General features: G+C 44.0%; 1 protein-coding gene across 2 annotated transcripts in view; it reads right to left on the bottom strand.

Moving 5' to 3' along the window:
• SNCA (synuclein alpha) overlaps positions 1-15,937 on the bottom strand; it is a 150,801-nt gene extending 134,864 nt beyond the window's left edge. The window contains exons 1-2 of one of the 2 annotated variants that reach the window (XM_068271060.1): positions 15,631-15,937; positions 14,646-14,791 (exon numbers count right to left, since the gene is read on the bottom strand). In XM_068271060.1, the coding sequence (XP_068127161.1) occupies positions 14,646-14,766 (121 nt within the window). In that variant the 5' untranslated portion in view covers positions 14,767-14,791; positions 15,631-15,937. The remainder of the gene's footprint in view (positions 1-14,645; positions 14,792-15,630) is intronic. The other variant, XM_068271068.1, reaches the window with a different exon arrangement.
• Between the last annotated feature and the right edge of the window lie 1,604 nt (positions 15,938-17,541).

Genomic DNA, 17,541 nt, shown 5'->3' with positions numbered 1-17,541 from the left:
ACACATATATATAAGTAGATAAATACTTACTTTACTTATATAACATATGTATTGCACTGTCCACATTTTGATTTTAGTGATTTTTCTATAGTAAAAAAAGAGAAAATACTATGATTTTCCATTTTGTCTGTCTATCTTGAAGCCAATCCTGACATAATTTCCTCCCTCAAGACTCTGTCTGTGTATCATTGCTCCCTTCCCAGTCTTCAGACACTCCCACCCAGCTCTGCAGTAGAAAGATCATTGAGAAATATTGGCCAATCAGCGAAGAACAGAGGTGTGGGAGGGGGGAAAAGGAGGGAAAGAGGCTTCAGCCAATCAGACTGCATTAGTTAAAGAGATTTTTAAGCGAGTCTTAATCCCCTTTTTGAACTTGTAGTTATGTTAAGCACTATAATCAGTGCAGTTTCTAGGCTAAAATGCACCCAGGGCGAGGGTGTAAAAATTGCGCGCCCCCCCCTTCCCAGAAAGGTATGGGCGCCCGCAATATAGGTTAGCCAGGTCTAGTTGCACTCAGTATAGGTCCCCCCAGTATAGGTAGCCAAGAATAGGTAATCCAGTATAGGTAGCCAGCTATAGGTCCGCCCAGTATAGGTAGCCAGGCATAGGTGAGCCAGTATAGTTGACCCCGGTATAGGTTAGCCAGGTAGGTGCCTCAAGTATAGGTAGCCAGTATATTTGCCCCCAGTATAGGTTAGATAGGTAGGTGCCCCACTACAGGTTAGCTAGGTGGGTGCCTCTAATATAGGTAGCAATAATAGTTGCCCCCAGCATAGGTTAGATAGGTAGATGCCCCCAGTAAAGGATAGTTAGGTAGGTGCCTGCAATATAGGTAGCCAGTATAGTTGCCACCTGTATAGGCTAGCTAGGTAGGTAGGTGCCCCCAATACAGGTTAGATAAGTAAGTGCCCCCAGTATAGGTTTGATAGGTAGGTGCCCTACAGTATAGGTTAGATAGGTAGGTGCCCCCAGTATAGGTTAGATAGGTAGGTGCCCCCAGTATAGGTTAGATAGGTAGGTGCCCCCCAGTATAGGTTAGATAAGGTAGGTTCCCCCCGTATAGGTTAGATAGGTAGCTGCTCCCCAGTATAGGTTAGATTAGGTAGGTGCCCCCATTATAGGTTAATTAGGTAGCTGCCCCCCAGTATAGGTTAGATAGGTAGGTGCCCCCAGTATAGGGTAGATTAGGTAGGTGCCCCCCAGTATAGGTTAGATTAGGGAGGTGCCCCCCAGTTTAGGTTAGATTAGGTAGCTGCCCCCCAGTATAAGTTAGATAGGTAGGTGCCCCCCAGAATAGGTTAGATAGGTAAGTGCCCCCCAGTATAGGTTAGATTAGGTAGGTGCCCCCCAGTATAGGTTAGATTAGGTAGCTGCCCCCCAGTATAAGTTAGATAGGTAGCTGCCCCCCAGTATAAGTTAGATAGGTATGTGCCCCCCCAGTATAGGTTAGATAGGTAGGTGCCCCCCAGTATAGATTAGATAGGTAGGTGCCCCCCAGTATAAGTTAGATTAGATAGGTGCCCCCAATTTAGGTTAGATAGGCAGCTTCCCAGTATAGGTTAGGTAGGTCCACCCCCCCCCCATAATGGAGGGGGGAGCCGGAGCCACGGGGAGGGCAGCCCGACCTCTCCCTCCCTCTCCCCGGGCTGCCCTTCGTGCTCCCCCCTCCGACTGCAGAGTAATTACGCAGCAGGAAGTGCTGGGCATAACTACTTACCTTCCTGCGTTCCACTCGCACCTGATCTCCTCTCGTCATAGACATTGATACACACGCTGCTTCCGGCTAAACAGGAAGCAGCGTGTGTATCAATGTCTATGACGAGAGGAGATCAGCTGCGAGTGGAACGCAGGAAGGTGAGTAGTTATGCCCAGCACTTCCTGCTGCGTAATTACTCTGCGTCTGAGGGGGGAGCACGGAGGGCGGCCCGGGGAGAGGGAAGGAGAGGTCGGGCTGCCCTCCCCACGGCTCCGGCTCCCCCCTCCTCTACATCGCCCCCCTCACAACAGCACCAAGTGCGGCGGCACGGGCCACACGGCCCTAAAAATGGGCCTGACTATAATCCATGCTAAACTGCCACGAGGGGTAACGAGGGGTTTATACCTTCCAAATCCCCTCTGCAAAATCCACAACTTTCTTGGTCATGGATTTTGCTGCTCATGGAGGCAGAGCTATGAGCTGCAGCTCTGCCTCTATGCTCTTTGATCGCCACGTGGATCTCCGCCTCGCCCCGGCCCCCTCTCTGTGAAGGAAGACTGAGAGGGGCGGGGAGAGGCGGCGATCAGCCAAGATTGACGCGCTAAGAGGCAGAGCTACAGCCATAAACTCTGCCTCTATGAGGAAGCGCTCCCCGGACACATCAGAGGGGATTTGGGGGTTATAAACCCCTCGTTTTGCCATGGGATTGCAGCGGTTTAGCAGGGATTATCTCTTTAAAGAGACTCTGAAGCGAGAATAAATCTCGCTTCAGAGCTCATAGTTAGCAGGGGCATGTGTGCCCCTGCTAAAACGCCACTATCCCGCGGCTAAACGGGGGTCCCTTCACCCCCAAACCCACCCCCAGCAAACCTTGGTCGTAGACTTGGTCGTTCCTGGAGGCAGGGCTAACGGCTGCAGCCCTGCCTCCAGTCGCGTCTATCAGCGGCGCATCGCCGCCTCTCCCCCGCCCCTCTCAGTGAAGGAAGACTGAGAGAGGCGGGGAGAGGCGGAGATACGCGCTGACAGACGCGCGTGGGGCAGGGCTGCGGTGGTTAGCCCTGCCCCAACCAGGAAGAGGGGATGCGCTGCACGGAGGGGGATTTGGGGGTAAAGGGACCCCCGTTTAGCGGCGCGATAGCGGCGGTTTAGCAGGGGCACACATGCCCCTACTATCTATAAGGTCTGAAGCGAGATTTATTCTCGCTTCAGACTCTCTTTAAGGCCCCGTTCACACAGCACACGTTCCCAGCGGCGTTTTGGAAACGCGTGCGGAAGGCCGACACGCACGACATCAGACAGTGCATAGAATGCACTGTCTGATGTTCACACTGCATGCGTTCCGGACCTGTGCGGTCCGGGAACGCATGCTGCACGCATTTTTTGCAAAAAACGCGTGGCTGTCCCATTCACTTTTCAGTGTTGGGATCAGCCACGGAATGCACACAAACGCGGATGGCGTGCGTTCACATGCGTTGCGTTCTGCACGCATGGCCGACCGCGTTTGTAATGTGTAAGGAGCCTAAGTCTGAGGGGAAAGTAAATAGGAAAAAAAGAAAACCCAGCATGCCCTGCAACTTAATTTGTGCAGCAGAGCAGATGCACCAAATAAGAGCCAGGGAAACTGGGGAATGATGTTTTATGGAGAAGAAAAATAAAAGTGATTTTTAACTTTTGGATTGCCTGGTTAGCAACCTTATTACTTGTTTACCAGATAAAAATAAAGCATTGATTTTAGACTTTAAAGTGGAAGTGGACCTGAACTGACAGAAAGAAAACAAAGAAATGCACCCTGTATGTATTTAGAGAGTTTAACCTGTCCTGTCTAATTCCCCCTCATCTGTGTGTGATCACAAGTTGTAATTTGATCTCTCTCCTGCATCATCTGACTGTCATGGCAGAGAAGGAAGCTAAACCCATTTGAAAGCACAGGATACTAACAATTTGTCTGCTTCCATGAAAGCAGGAAGTATAAACAGTGCAGATTTATTGTAGGATTTGTATCAACTGTGACAAAAAATGTGTTTTTTTTAAAGGTTATTATGCTGTTGTGTATCTTTAAGAGCAGAGAGGAAATTCTGAGTTAAGGTCCTCTTTAAAGGAAATATTCTTGTTTTTTTACTTCCAGCCCCTAGCAGCTTATGTGTCCCTCACTGCAGCTCCGCTCCCGGCAGCCAGTGGCCCAAGGTCCGAAGTCGGCAGCCTCTGTGCCTGCGTGAGCGCAGCAATGTGGTCACATGCTCGCACAGGTGCAGAGGCTGCCATCCTCGCCAAGTCAGCATTTGTAACGGAGGGGACACTGGCTGGGAGTGGAGCAGTGGCAAGGGAAAAAAAGACTGCCAGGGGCTGGAGGAAGCCCCAGGTAAATAGATCTGCTTTTTTTAAAAAACCCGGATGTTTCCTTTAATCAATTGAGATTTTCCATCCAGCCTGATTTAATTTTAACGTAAAATTGATCAAAAATATTGTTCTGACTAGAGATGGCCCGAACCTCCGATTTTCAGTTCGCGAACCGGGTTCGCAAACTTCCGCAAAAGTTTGGTTCGCGCAAACTTTCGCGAACCGCAATAGACTTCAATGGGGAGGCGAACATGGAAAACTAGAAAAAATTATGCTAGCCACAAAAGTGATGGAAAAGATGTTTCAAGGGGTCTAACACCTGGAGGGGGGCATGGCGGAGTGGAATACATGCCAAAGGTCCTGAAGAAAAATCTGGATTTGATGCAAAGCAGCGTTTTAAGGGCAGAAATCACATTGAATACTAAATTGCAGGCCTAAAGTGCTTTCACACATCTTGCATGTGTATACATCAATCAGGGAGTGTAAGCCTCTCCCTCCTCCTCTTGTCTTGTCTTCCAGGGATTTGTAGGATGTCAAAAGCCAGCTTATATATATTGGCCGGGAATCGAACCCAGGTCATCTGCTTTGAAGGCAGCTATGCTCACCACTATACCACCAATGCTACATGCTGAAGCCAGCCTTGCATGTACCATTGTGATATACCCAAGAGAAAAATTAGCTTGCTTAGGGATTTGTAGGCTGTCAAAGGCAACCTCACATACATTGGCCATGAATCGAACCCAGGTCAACTGCTTTTAAGGCAGCTATGCTCACCACTATACCACCAACGCTACATGCTGAAGCCAGCCTAGCATGTACCAGTGTGATATACCCAAGAGAAAAATGAGCTTGCTTAGGGATTTGTAGGATGTCAAAAGCAACCTCACATACATTGGCCAGGTATCGAACCCAGGTCAACTGCTTTGAAGGCAGCTATGCTCACCACTATACCACCAACGCTACATGCTGAAGCCAGCCTAGCTTGTACCATTGTGATATACCCAAGAGAAAAATGAGCTTGCTTATTTGCCTCATTTGCTGGATGAAAGCAGTGGGACACATGGTGATACTGCTTACAGGCTTCAATTCAAGACTTCAGAATCAGAAAGATCATGTGCCCCCCTGGATGATGTTGGTGTAACACACACAGCAAAGGACAGCAATTTGAAGTCTGGAAGATTCCAGGGCAAGTGTGGGAAGGATGAAAAGCTAGGTGGTCATGCAACCATTCCTGCAGTGCTGAAGAATTATTTAAAACAGAAGGTGAAAAATTATCTCCTAGGAAAAATCATAGGAGAAAAAATGAATTGAAAAAGGACCATAGTGACAGACTGGTGATTACTCAGCTTAAGTGTCGGGGCTGCGCTGTGACCGCAGGAGGGCCCACAGCTGTAAGGGGGCCACAACTACTACTTCATTCCATCCAATAAGGGGTCCATCCTTTAGATCAGATTTTTTTTGGCTACACTTGTTAAATGGGTTTGAAGATTACGATGTCCACACTTGTTTTGTGGCCATTGATTGTTCCCCAGGCTTTGAGGCTCACAGGGGGTTAACAAGAGAAAGGGTGTCAACACTGGGGTCCCCCTCAAAGTTTTGTTGGGGGGTGGGGGGGGTGATTTGTAGTTACACCGTAGTAAAGTATAAAGAGGAAGTGGGTTCCTAGAAAATCACCCATACACATTTCTACACTAATCTGATCAAATTGACACTACACATAAAATAGAAATCTTGCAGATGCCTTAAAATCATTTGCAATATTTTCATGGCATCATTATTCTACCTCCTTTGCACAAGGCTAAGGGGAAAGGTTTATACATTTCCCATGATCCCTAGCACAGATGGCTGATTATTAATACCTAGCTGACAATGCTGAATCCCAGCGGCTGATGTCAGTTTGTAGTTCTGCTGGTCATTGTGAGACAACAGAAGGTGGAATTCACAGTAATTCACCCCTGTTGCCATGCCAAGACAGGAAGAACGATCATATTTATCTTTTCATTAACAACTGCAGGAAAATGCGATGACAGATGACAAAGACACCAGAATATCTCTTTGTAGCTTTCAGTGGGTAAAATACAGTACATACTGAACATGTTAGTGTATTTCTCCGTAAATATATTTCAAATGGGGCTATAGACATTAAATTCAAGCCAGGCGTTGGTATGGTAACAACCCAAGCAATACACATGTACAAAGAAGTCAAAACCATAAATTAAGTTATGTGTAAAGTAGTGGATTAACACAAGAAATAAGTATTGAGCACACTTACTGAGACTTATTTAAAACTTTATACAAAAACCTTAGTTGGTAGTTGCAGCTTCAAGACTCCTACTGTATGGAAAAAGACATGAACTGCTCAGGTGTAATTTTGGCTTGCTCTTCCACACATCTTGAAAGTTCTGGAGTCCTCTTCTGTGAACACTTTTTCATAGATTTTTTTAAAATTAAATTAATTAAAGTGTGCCTGAAGTGAAAAAATGTAATAAACGTTACAGAAGAAGAGGGAAGCCTTTGGACCTCATCTTCCTCAACCCCACCGATACAGTGCTGGAACCCTCTAAACATATTTAACAAGTGATTGTCAAATATGTTAATGTGGCTGCGTTTCCATCAGTGCATGAGAGCGGTCGCACTGCACAGATTCAAGTAAGGCTTGCACCTGTGCAGTATCGGAGAACTGCTTGTATAAAGTGTTTTTCCTCAGTGCATGAGTGAGTGGCTCCGTGGTATTGCATAGGCTCTGGCCATACTTGTACCTTTGCAGTTCAGCTGTGCTTGTACATGGACAAGAGTGCAGCCTGTGTTTCTTTTTTTTTTTTCTCACAGGTGTGCTATAAGTCAGGTGATTGTGCTGCTCTAGCAGCTTTATTCCTTTCCTTGATGCCAACTGAGAGTTTCCTTGGCTGGGTGTTTGGGATTGTCTTGATCAAATGTCAACCCTTGTTTCATCTTTACTATCTTGGTAGATGGCAACAGATTCTTTTCAAGAGCATCCTGGTTCATCTTTCTATTCATTCTTCCTTCAGATATATGAAGTCTGACAGAGCCATATGCTGAAAAACAGTCCTAGACAACGATGTTCTCAACTCATAACTTCACTGTTGGTATGGTGTTTATGATGATCATGTGACGTGCAGTGCCATTTCTCCTCCAGACTTGGGCCTCGATTCATCATTGTCTTTGCAATAGCTTTTTCCAGTTCGTTAAATTACCAAATTCGAAGTTTATCGATTTCTAGTTGTATTCATCAAGGTTTTTCAGCATTCGGTGTGAATTTGATAACAATGTGGTAACCATTCCGTAACGTGTCGATATTTCCATTTTACAGCGGTAATTTAACACAAGGCCATAAGATTCCCGTGGAATTGTGGGTAAAAAAGCAGTCCTTTGAACTGACCACATAGCAACATTCCAAATAGGGCTTAACACCTGGACCAGGATTCTGGAAGTGGTTTGGGACAATCCCACAATTTTGCTAGCTATGGCTTGATAGGAGCCTTTTCTGAAAAAATGTAGTGCAGCTAGCAATTTAGTTAACCCTGGCACTGCCTGTGTTCTCTTACAAGATGATTGAAGAGAAATGCAGATGTCATGGTATAGCAAATAAATCCAATCTCTTGCAAATTGATGTAGTTCTAGACCTTATTCTTGCCCTTCTGCGCCTTTGAATCACTCTCAGCTGATACCTAAACACTTCAAATGCCTCCATCTTCTCTGTAAGCAATGATCTGACAGGAATAACGACAGAGCAGGGAAGGAGATAACTAATCCTAAATTTAACGCTAAACCACGCCCACTTTCATTTTCATGAATTGCACTTTCTTCCGTTTTACCGCATCATTAACGAATGATTACCGAATGCTCGCTAACAGCTGTAGATAACTTTGATGAATCCTAAAATCAGTACATAGCAAAGAAATGAACAGCGCTACTTAAAAACAGATACGTGCCTACCTGCAAGAGAGTGCAAGCCCCACTTGTGGGATAAAATACACACCTAGCATACACATAACCCGTGTCTACCACTGGAGGATGTTGGTTTCCTGTAACAGCTTGCATGCAACTTGTTAAGTACTCGTCCCTCCCACTGCGGAGAAGTCATCCCCCTTTGGGAAGGGACCTAACACTTACTAAATCCTAACCTATGCATATGCATAGCCTGGGTGCGCTACCAAGTAAAATCAAAAATTGCGCAAAAGGTGGATCAGCGCATCACCAGGCCGCCTCCGAATGGCCTACAATCAGAGGTGCGCTGAGCCCCCCCAGAAACTGCAAACGCACCTTGAACCCAAACAGAAGCTCTGCATATACACCAAAAGCAAGGCTGCTAAGTGGGAGCAGCTGACCAAAAATGAATTAAATTAGTACATAGCAAAGAAATGAAAAGCGCTACTTAAAAACAGATAAGTGCCTACCTGCAAGAGAGTGCAAGCCCCACTTGTGGGATAAAATACACACCTAGCATACACATAACCTGTCTACCACTGGAGGATGTTGGTTTCCTGTAACAGCTTGCATGCAAATTGTTAAGTACTCGTCCTTCCCACTGCGGAGAAGTCATCCCCCTTTGGGAGGGGACCTAACACTAACTAAATACTAACCTATGCATATGCATAGCCTGGGTGCGCTACCAAGTAAAATAAATTGCACAAAAGGTGGATCAGCGCATCACCAGGGGATGACTTCTCCGCAGTGGGAGGGACGAGTACTTAATAAGTTGCATGCAAGCTTTTACAGGAAACCAACATCCTCCAGGGGTAGACAGGTTATGTGTATGCTAGGTGTGTATTTTATCCCACAAGTGGGGCTTGCACTCTCTTGCAGGTAGGCACTTATCTGTTTTTAAGTAGCGCTGTTCATTTCTTTGCTATGTACTAACTTAATTCATTTTTGGTCAGCTGCTCCCACTTAGCAGCCTTGCTTTTGGTGTATATGCAGAGCTTTTGTTTGGGTTCAAGGTGCATTTGCAGTTTCTGGGGGGGCTCAGCGCACCTCTGATTGTAGGCCATTCGGAGGCGGCCTGGTGATGCGCTGATCCACCTTTTGCGCAATTTTTTATTTTACTTGGTAGCGCACCCAGGCTATGCATATGCATAAGTTAGGATTTAGTTAGCTTAGTGTTAGGTCCCCTCCCAAAGGGGGATGACTTCTCCGCAGTGGGAGGGACGAGTACTTAACAAGTTGCATGCAAGCTGTTACGGGAAACCAACATCCTCCAGTGGTAGACAGGTTATGTGTATGCTAGGTGTGTATTTTATCCCACAAGTGGGGCTTGCATTCTCTTGCAGGTAGGCACTTATCTGTTTTTAAGTAGCGCTGTTCATTTCTTTGCTATGTACTAATTTAATTCATTTTTGGTCAGCTGCTCCAACTTAGCAGCCTTGCTTTTGGTGTATATGAAGAGCTTCTGTTTGGGTTCAAGGTGGGTTTGCAGTTTCTGGGGGGGCTCAGCGCACCTCTGATTGTAGGCCATTCGGAGGCGGCCTGGTGATGCGCTGATCCACCTTTTGCGCAATCCTAAAATCAACTTATCGAGTTCGGTATTTTACCGAGCTGTCGGTAATTGATTCGCTAAGTCTTGATGAATCGAAGCCATGGTGTGTACATCCAAAGAGTTCAATCTTGATCTCATCTGACCAGACCATATTCTTCTGGTCTAGTTAAATGTTATGCAGTAGACTTACAATGAGCTACAACATGTTTTTTCTTCAACAGTGGAATGTGTGCTGAGCATACATAGAAGTCATGTTGTTTGAGCATATTACTTATCGTTCTCACAGAAACAACTGTACCAGCAAATTCCTGGTCTTTCTGAAGCTCTCTGTGAGTGGCCGTTGGCTCTTGGACAACTCTTCTGGTTATTCTTTAGACTTCTATGTCTTACAAAAAAACACCTGTTCATGTCTGGTTTATGGTGAAATGATCAGGGTCGGATTTAGGCCAAGGCCCCCTAGGCCATGGCCTAGGGCACCACAGGAGCGAGGGCACCAAAGCAGCAGGCTGAACTTATGCAGCATTTGCAAGCTTGCAAGTATTGCAATGCAAGGAGATCAGGCGAGCACCTGACCACGGTACTATGTTGCTAGCCATCTATGCTGCGGCCAGCTTGCTCTCTGTGCACACTTGCATTATGGCGGACAGCTACGGACTTGGGCAGTATAGGAGACAGAGGGGAAAAGGAAGCTTCGGCACTGGAGACGAGCTGAAAAATGAGTCGCACTGATGGTTGCTGCAGTGTGAAGGCAAGCTGGCTGCCTATACTGAAAGGGGGAAGTGGGAAAAGGAGGGATTAAGGGAGTCATCTGGCTACCTATACTGGAGGGAAAGGGGGGATGAGTCATTTGGCTACCTATACTGGAGGGGGGGTCATCAGGTTACCTATACTAGAGGGAAGGGGGAAGGGGTCATCTGGCCACCTATACTGAAGGGGGGCAGCTGGCGACAGCTGACTTGGGCGGTAAAGAGTACAAATCCGGCCATGGAAATGATATTTTTTTCTACTTCCAAAGTATGGCCTCAATGGTGCTCACTGGAACGTTCAGTATTTTAGAAATACATCTGTAACTAACCAATGTGGTCAGTATGTTTTGCAACAATAACATTGCAAAGGTCTTGAAAGAGTTCTTTGCTTTTACCCATTATGAGTTGGGGCACGTTTGCTTTGTAAATGCTAACAGATTTAAGCTGGTTTATTGGATTTCCATGTCTTTTTTGTGCCACCCTTTCTTCTTCGATGTACAATACCTATTCCTTGCATCATTCCACTTTACAACTCATAACTCAATTTATAGACTTGTTTATTTTTATTTATTTGTGTGTGTGGATTTCTAGGGCTGTTACCAACATCTGTATATAATTTCACGTCAATAGCCCCAATAGAAATGTATTTAATGAGAAAAATGTTAATATGTTCAATACTTTTTTCTTGGTGTGTATGAGTTTTATGTGATATATTTCTTCGACTTTGTGGGCTCTATAACTGCTTTTACAAATTATGCAAATACTGATAATGAAAGGACAAAGGGTAGTTTCAGCAGCAGCAGACACACTTGTCAGAAGCAGTCAAAGGTAGTCCTTAGTTTAGTGCATATAGAGGTAAACAGAGAACTATGAACAGAGCTATGCAGCAATAGAATCTTTGCTTAGCATTGCACCAGGTTTGCACTGGGCACTTTGCAACATATTTCATACAGCTCCAAGCATATAGTGTCATTGCTGGGAAATAAACCTGTAGCCATAGCAGCGCAAGGCAAGAATGCTAACAGTTTAGCCACTATGCTTACTCTCATCTATCAGTAACATTTTGTTTTGATTTTTTCAGGCAAAATAGAGCAAAGTGGAAAAATGAAAGGAACAGGAATGTCCATCTTTTTGATTATGAATGCATCTCAAAAGGTATAAACTGTGTAAAAAATGGTGAATACATCATCTTAATCATTTCATCAGCCATAGCATTCTAACTCTAAAGGGAATTTAAAGTCCAATACTAGGTGTATTTATTGGCTGCTATCTCCTGCCTAACTCCCCCCCCCCCCCTTCACCCATGTCCTCTCAAGTTCTCTCAACATCTAAATTTACTATTATTTATGCTGACCACGTAGTGCTCATTGTGCAAATAGTGCAAATCTACCTGGGTAATTATTGCACTGTTAAGGTAACATGTAATATGTAGTTACCATAAGTAATGGGGAAATTGTCGTGTACTACCATCAATTTTTACTAATATTTAGTGAATATGGCCCTGTATTGCCAAAAGTATTATATTCAGTGTTCCATTCACTTCCATGGCCACAGGTGGATAAATTCGGCATCTGGACATGTAGACTATTTCTGCAAACATTTTTGAAAGAATGGGTTGCTCTCAGGAGCTCAGTGAATTCCAGCATGGTACTATGGTAGGATGCTACCTGTGCAAGAAGTTCATTTGTGAAATGTCCTCACTTCTAAACTTTCCAAAGTCAACTGTTTGTGATATTATAGTATTATTATTATTATTAATAACAAGGTCATCTCAGCCACGAAGATGGTAGACCATGCAAAATTACAGATAGGGTTCTGCACATGCTGAGACCCATTTGCACCAAAGCTACCAACTTTCTGCAGAGCCAATTGCTACAGGCCTCCAACTTCTTATGGCTTTCAGATTAGCTCAAAAGTAGTGTGTAGAAAGCTTCATGGAATTCGTTTACATGGCTGAGCAGCTGCATCCTAGCTGTAACTTATGCCTTATATCATCATGCGCAATGCTACAGGTTCAGTGGTGTAAGACATGCTGCTACTAGACTCTAGAGCAGTGAAGATGTGTTCTTTGGAATGACAAATGAAACTTCTTTGTCTGGAAATCCAATGGATAAGTCTGGATTTGGTTTATGTCAGGAGAATCATACTTGCATGACTGTCTTGTACCAAGTGTAAAGTTTGGTAGGGCGTGATTATGGTGCGAGGTTGTCTTCCAGAGGTTTAGGTTGGCCCCTAAGTTAGAGTAAAATAACTCTGAATGTTTTAGAATACCAAGACATTTTAGAAAATTTTAAGCTCACAACTTTGTTAGAACAGTTTGGGGAAGGTCCATTCTTTTTACAACTTGACTGCATACTAATGCACAAAAGAAGGTCCCTAAAGACATGGGCAGGCAAGTCTTGTGTGAAGGAACTTGACTAGTCTGCACAGAGCTATGACCTCACACCGATAAAACACCTTTAGGGTAAATAGCAACATAGACTACAAGCCAGACCCTTTCATTCAACATCAGTGCCTGACCTCACAAATGTTATTCTGGAAGAATGGTCAACATTTTCCATAAACACTCTCCTGAACCTTGTGAAAAGCCTTTCCAGAAGAGCTGAAGCTGTTAGAGATTGAAGGGTAAGTCAAATCCATATTAGATCCTGTGAAATAAAGCAAACCTGAAGTGGGGAGGGGGGTAATTTAGATACTTATTTTACTTGGGCATCTATTGGGCATTGCTGTGGCTAAAGATTTTTGCATGCTTGATCTGTGTGTGATGTTGGGACACAAGCTAGATTTATGTGACATTGGCACACAAGCTAGATTCTCAGACAAATTGATTCAGTGTTGGTAAATTCTCATGTAGCATGAATGAAGGCAGAGAAATGCCCCCCCCCCCCCCCCGCCCATAGATTCGGGCACACTATTGCTATGCGGTAGCCAGAGGTTTCCCCTAGTATTAGGTAACCCCTTATATACCTAGCCAGAGGCCCCCAGTATTAGTTAGCCAGATGAAGCACCCTCCCCTCTGCCGTATTGATAACCAAAAAAGCCTCCAGTATTAATTAGCCAGATTCAGCCCCCACAGCATAGGTAGCCACGAGTTCCCAATATTAGGAAGTCGGATGTAATCCCCCAATATAGGTAGCCACAAGAGCCCCCAGTATTAGGTAGCCAGATACAGCCCCCTCCGTATAGTATTCTCCCTCAGTACATTTAGCTAGAGAGCCTGCCCCCTCACCATGTAGGTATTCAGGAAGCCCATGCTGTAAGTAGCCATAGAGCCCCTCTGTAGGTAGCCAGAGAATCCCCAATTTAGGTAGCCAAAGATCCCTCCAGTTAGGTGGCCATAGAGCCCTTAATTTAGGTGGCAAAAGAACCCCCTATTAAGTGGCCAGAGTGCCCCCCTTTAGGTGGACAGATAGCCTGCTGTTAGGAGGCCAGAGAGCCCACCATTAGGTGGCAAAGAAGTCCCCATTAAGTGGCCAGGAAGCCCCATTAGGTGGCCAGAGAGCTCCCCTGTTTGGTGGCCAGAGAGCCCCTCCCATTTGGTGGCCAGTGAGCCCCCCCCCCCCAGTAGCCAGAGAGTGGCAGAGGGTGCATGCACAGTGGGCAGCGGGTTATGTTAACTAACATTGCCGGAAACGACATGCAGCATGTACTTAACATGTTCCTAGTCCCTTGCATTCCATCTCATAATAACAGCACCCTCAGGATGTCAACAAGGGGCGCTGTTACTATGAGATGGAGTGCAAGGGACAAGGAAGTAAGTACATGAGGCACCTGGATTCCGGCAACGGGAGTTAACGTAACCTGTTCTGCATGCACCTCTGGCAATACCCTGCCTTGCCCACCCCTAGAAATAGGTATGTCAGTTGGTGATCATAGAAGAGAGCGGATCTATATAAGATCACCTTCTTTTACGTGTAAAATTTGTCAGTAAAAAAAAAAAATAGTAGCTTTGAAATACACAGCAACCAATCATCACAATCTATGAAAGTGGTCTTAAAAATACTTTAACAATCCATCATTCTCAGTGATTTTTGCAAGTGCAAAAAATTCATTGCATAATGAAATCTTTTATGTTTACAAAAATATTAGCAAAAATGAAATATCTTCTCTTTGTCAAGCTTTCTCAGCTTGTTCTTTATCTCTGTCTTCTGCTAACTCCCACTGGTTTATTGATCTAGGCAATTACAATCCAGATTATCTTTCGAGCAGTGTAATTTCCTCATCCAATCATAAGCTTTCGTCAAACAGCCAAACTTCATTCTGACAACATGAAAAGAATACATCGGCAGATCATCCTCTGGAGATCGCTATTCTTGAGGGAAATAATGTGTCCTGAATGTAGAGCGATTATTGATCAGTTCATACCTACCCACGTAAAGCACACCCTCTTTTGTCTTTCCTGCTGCTTCCGCCACACCCTGCTTGGTTTTTTCTGCTGCTGCCACGACTCCGTCTTTAGCTTTGGAGAGACCTTTCATGAACACATCCATAGCTAACAATAGTGGTTCAGGAGCGCTGCAAAACACAGAGCATTCACGTGAAATAATCTGTAACTGCTCACACATAATAGCATCTACCATGTTAGTAAAGCTGAGGATTAATGAGCATCTTCAGTCTCCTAGTATCTCACACTGCTAACTGTACACCTATTATAGGCAAGCATCTTCAGTCTCCTGGTATCTCACACTACTAACTATACACCTATTGTTGGCAAACATCTTCAGTCTCCTAGTATCTCACACTGCTAACTGTACACCTATTATAGGCAAACATCTTCAGTCTCCTAGTATCTCACACTGCTAACTGTACACCTATTATAGGCAAACATCTTCAGTCTCCTAATATCTCACACTGCTAACTGTATAAATATCGTAGGCAAACATCTTCAGTCTCCTAGTATCTCACACTGCTAACTGTACACCTATCGTAGGCAAACATGCTTTGATACCCCTGTACCTCTATCACACTCTGTGTATGCTCCACCTCTACAAATGTATACCATTACATCAAATATATATTTACATGACAGTGAGTTTGTATTCACACCCATAAACCTGACAGTAGTGGCAAGACACAATTCCCCACTACAGGACTAGATATCAAATATAATTAAAAAAGGAATATATATTCACACATTCATACACACAAATGTGAAATAAAGGAAGAAAGAGATAGATTGATAGGTAGGTAGGTAGATAGATAGATAGATAGATAGATAGTATGCATTCAGTTAATATGCTTCCTTATTACAGGTGAGATTTTCCATCGAAATGGACAGCAATGTTTCATAATGATCAGCCACATACTGAGCTGTTGCTACACATACATTCATCCATATACAAAGTTCTACTCACATAAGCCTTTGGTTGAAGAGCTGCCAAGAGGAGCAATACCTGTTTTTCCTTAGGTGAGCTATATAAAAATCAGTACATCTCGCTTAAAGAAATCCTGAGATGTGTTCACTCATAAGCCGAGCTCCGATGGAATGTAGAATATTCAAGCAAGTAGCAGACAAGTGGCAAGGACTATTTTTAAAGTGATAGGAATAAAAACCAAAATAGCATAAAAAGTGAAAGAAGGAGAAATGGTAGAGCGATGACTTTTACTGTGTAAAAGCAGCTCCTTCACTTGACTAGTCCTCTCTTCTTCCCCAGCACTCTCTCCCTCCTCCTCCTTTTTCCACATGCCTGATTTGTCAGTGTGAAAACTGAAAAATCGCAGGCAGCCTCCCCAAGCTGGACCACTTTAGCTCGCTGCTCCTCTCGCAAACAATGAGAGCCATTATCAGCAGGAATCCTACAGATTAAGGATTTCAGGTTGCTGCAGAAAATTTCAACTTGGAGATCATCTCTCTAATTAGCCATCCATATGTCGAAAAGCAGCGATCACATCTGTCCAGATATTATAGCTAAAAAACACAAAGCATCTATAAACCTCAGAAAATACACATATACAGCTTACTCAAATAGGCAGCTGGGCTAGTTACGCTGTGCTGAATTATTCATTGCCAAATATCTACGGCTGTAGAGTTAACACTTGTAACCACAAAACCATAATGGGTGCTACCAGAGAAGCATCAGGTTATAAGAGTAATACCTATACAACCACCAGTACAGTATTAGAGAATGCATTCAGAAGCATTGAATATTGCTTACACAAGGGTCTTATTTACAAAAGCCACAATGAGCGGCAATTCATTTGGACTTGGGAACAATTTGGTTGCAATATTTACGAAAAAGTGCTTAGGCAGTTGCCCATGTGACTGTTGATCTAGCCACATGCCAGAAATTGCCATGATCTGATATGATCCAGGCAGTGGCTGCAGTGATTGCCAATAAATAGTAGGCGATGCTGCTTTATAACTACAGTCATAATAAAACATTTTAGCACTCTTGAATTTTATTTGTGAGAAAACATACCACATCTCTCAGAACATTGGTGCAATTATAAATGCCTTGGTATTTTTATGTTTATTTGTTTTGTTGGTACTCCAAGAACACAAAAAAAGCAGAGGGAAAAACAACACAAAACGTAAAAAAAGGCCTGAGCAAAATGATTGACATGTTCTACTTAATACTTGGTAGCGCACCATTTGGAAGAAATAATTGATGTTAATAACGTTCTGTAACTATCAGTCTTTTACGTCTCTCTACTGGAATTGTGGACCACTCTTCTTTTGCCAGCTGCTCAAGGTCTCTCATGCTTGAAAGTTTCCTTCTTCAAACTGCTATTTTTAGATTTTGATGGATTTAAGATGTAGATCTGTACTCATTGTTACCTCCCACTTTAGTACTTTGTCTAAAACTATTTCTGGGTGTTTTTTGAAGTATGCTTTGGGTCATTGCCCTGCTGTAAGAACCATGACCTCTGGCTGAGACCCATCTTTTAGACACTGGGCCGTACATTGAACCACAGAATTTCATGGTAGTTTTCAGATTTTATAATATCATGCAAACAGTCAAGATTTCCCGTGCCTGAAGCAGCAAAGCCAAAATATAAATAAACGTCCTCCTTGTTTGATTGTAGGGATGTTTTTTTCTTTTAGTTTTATGTAAACAGTTAAATGATGTTCGTTACCTAGAAGACATTTTCCTAGAAGGATTGTGGCTTCCACAGGTAAGTTTCAGCAAACCCCAATCTAGCATTTTTATATTTCCGTATCTGAAGTGAAGTCCTCCTAGGTTTCCTGCCATAGCACCCCTTTTCTTTCAGATGACAAGGAATAGTGTGAGCTTACACTGTTGAACCCGGTGTCTGCAGGCCAA

The sequence above is a fragment of the Hyperolius riggenbachi genome, chromosome 1 (assembly GCF_040937935.1).
Source record: "Hyperolius riggenbachi isolate aHypRig1 chromosome 1, aHypRig1.pri, whole genome shotgun sequence".
NCBI classification, from domain to species: Eukaryota; Metazoa; Chordata; class Amphibia; order Anura; family Hyperoliidae; genus Hyperolius; species Hyperolius riggenbachi.
This window is presented reverse-complemented; position numbering and strand designations above follow the sequence as displayed.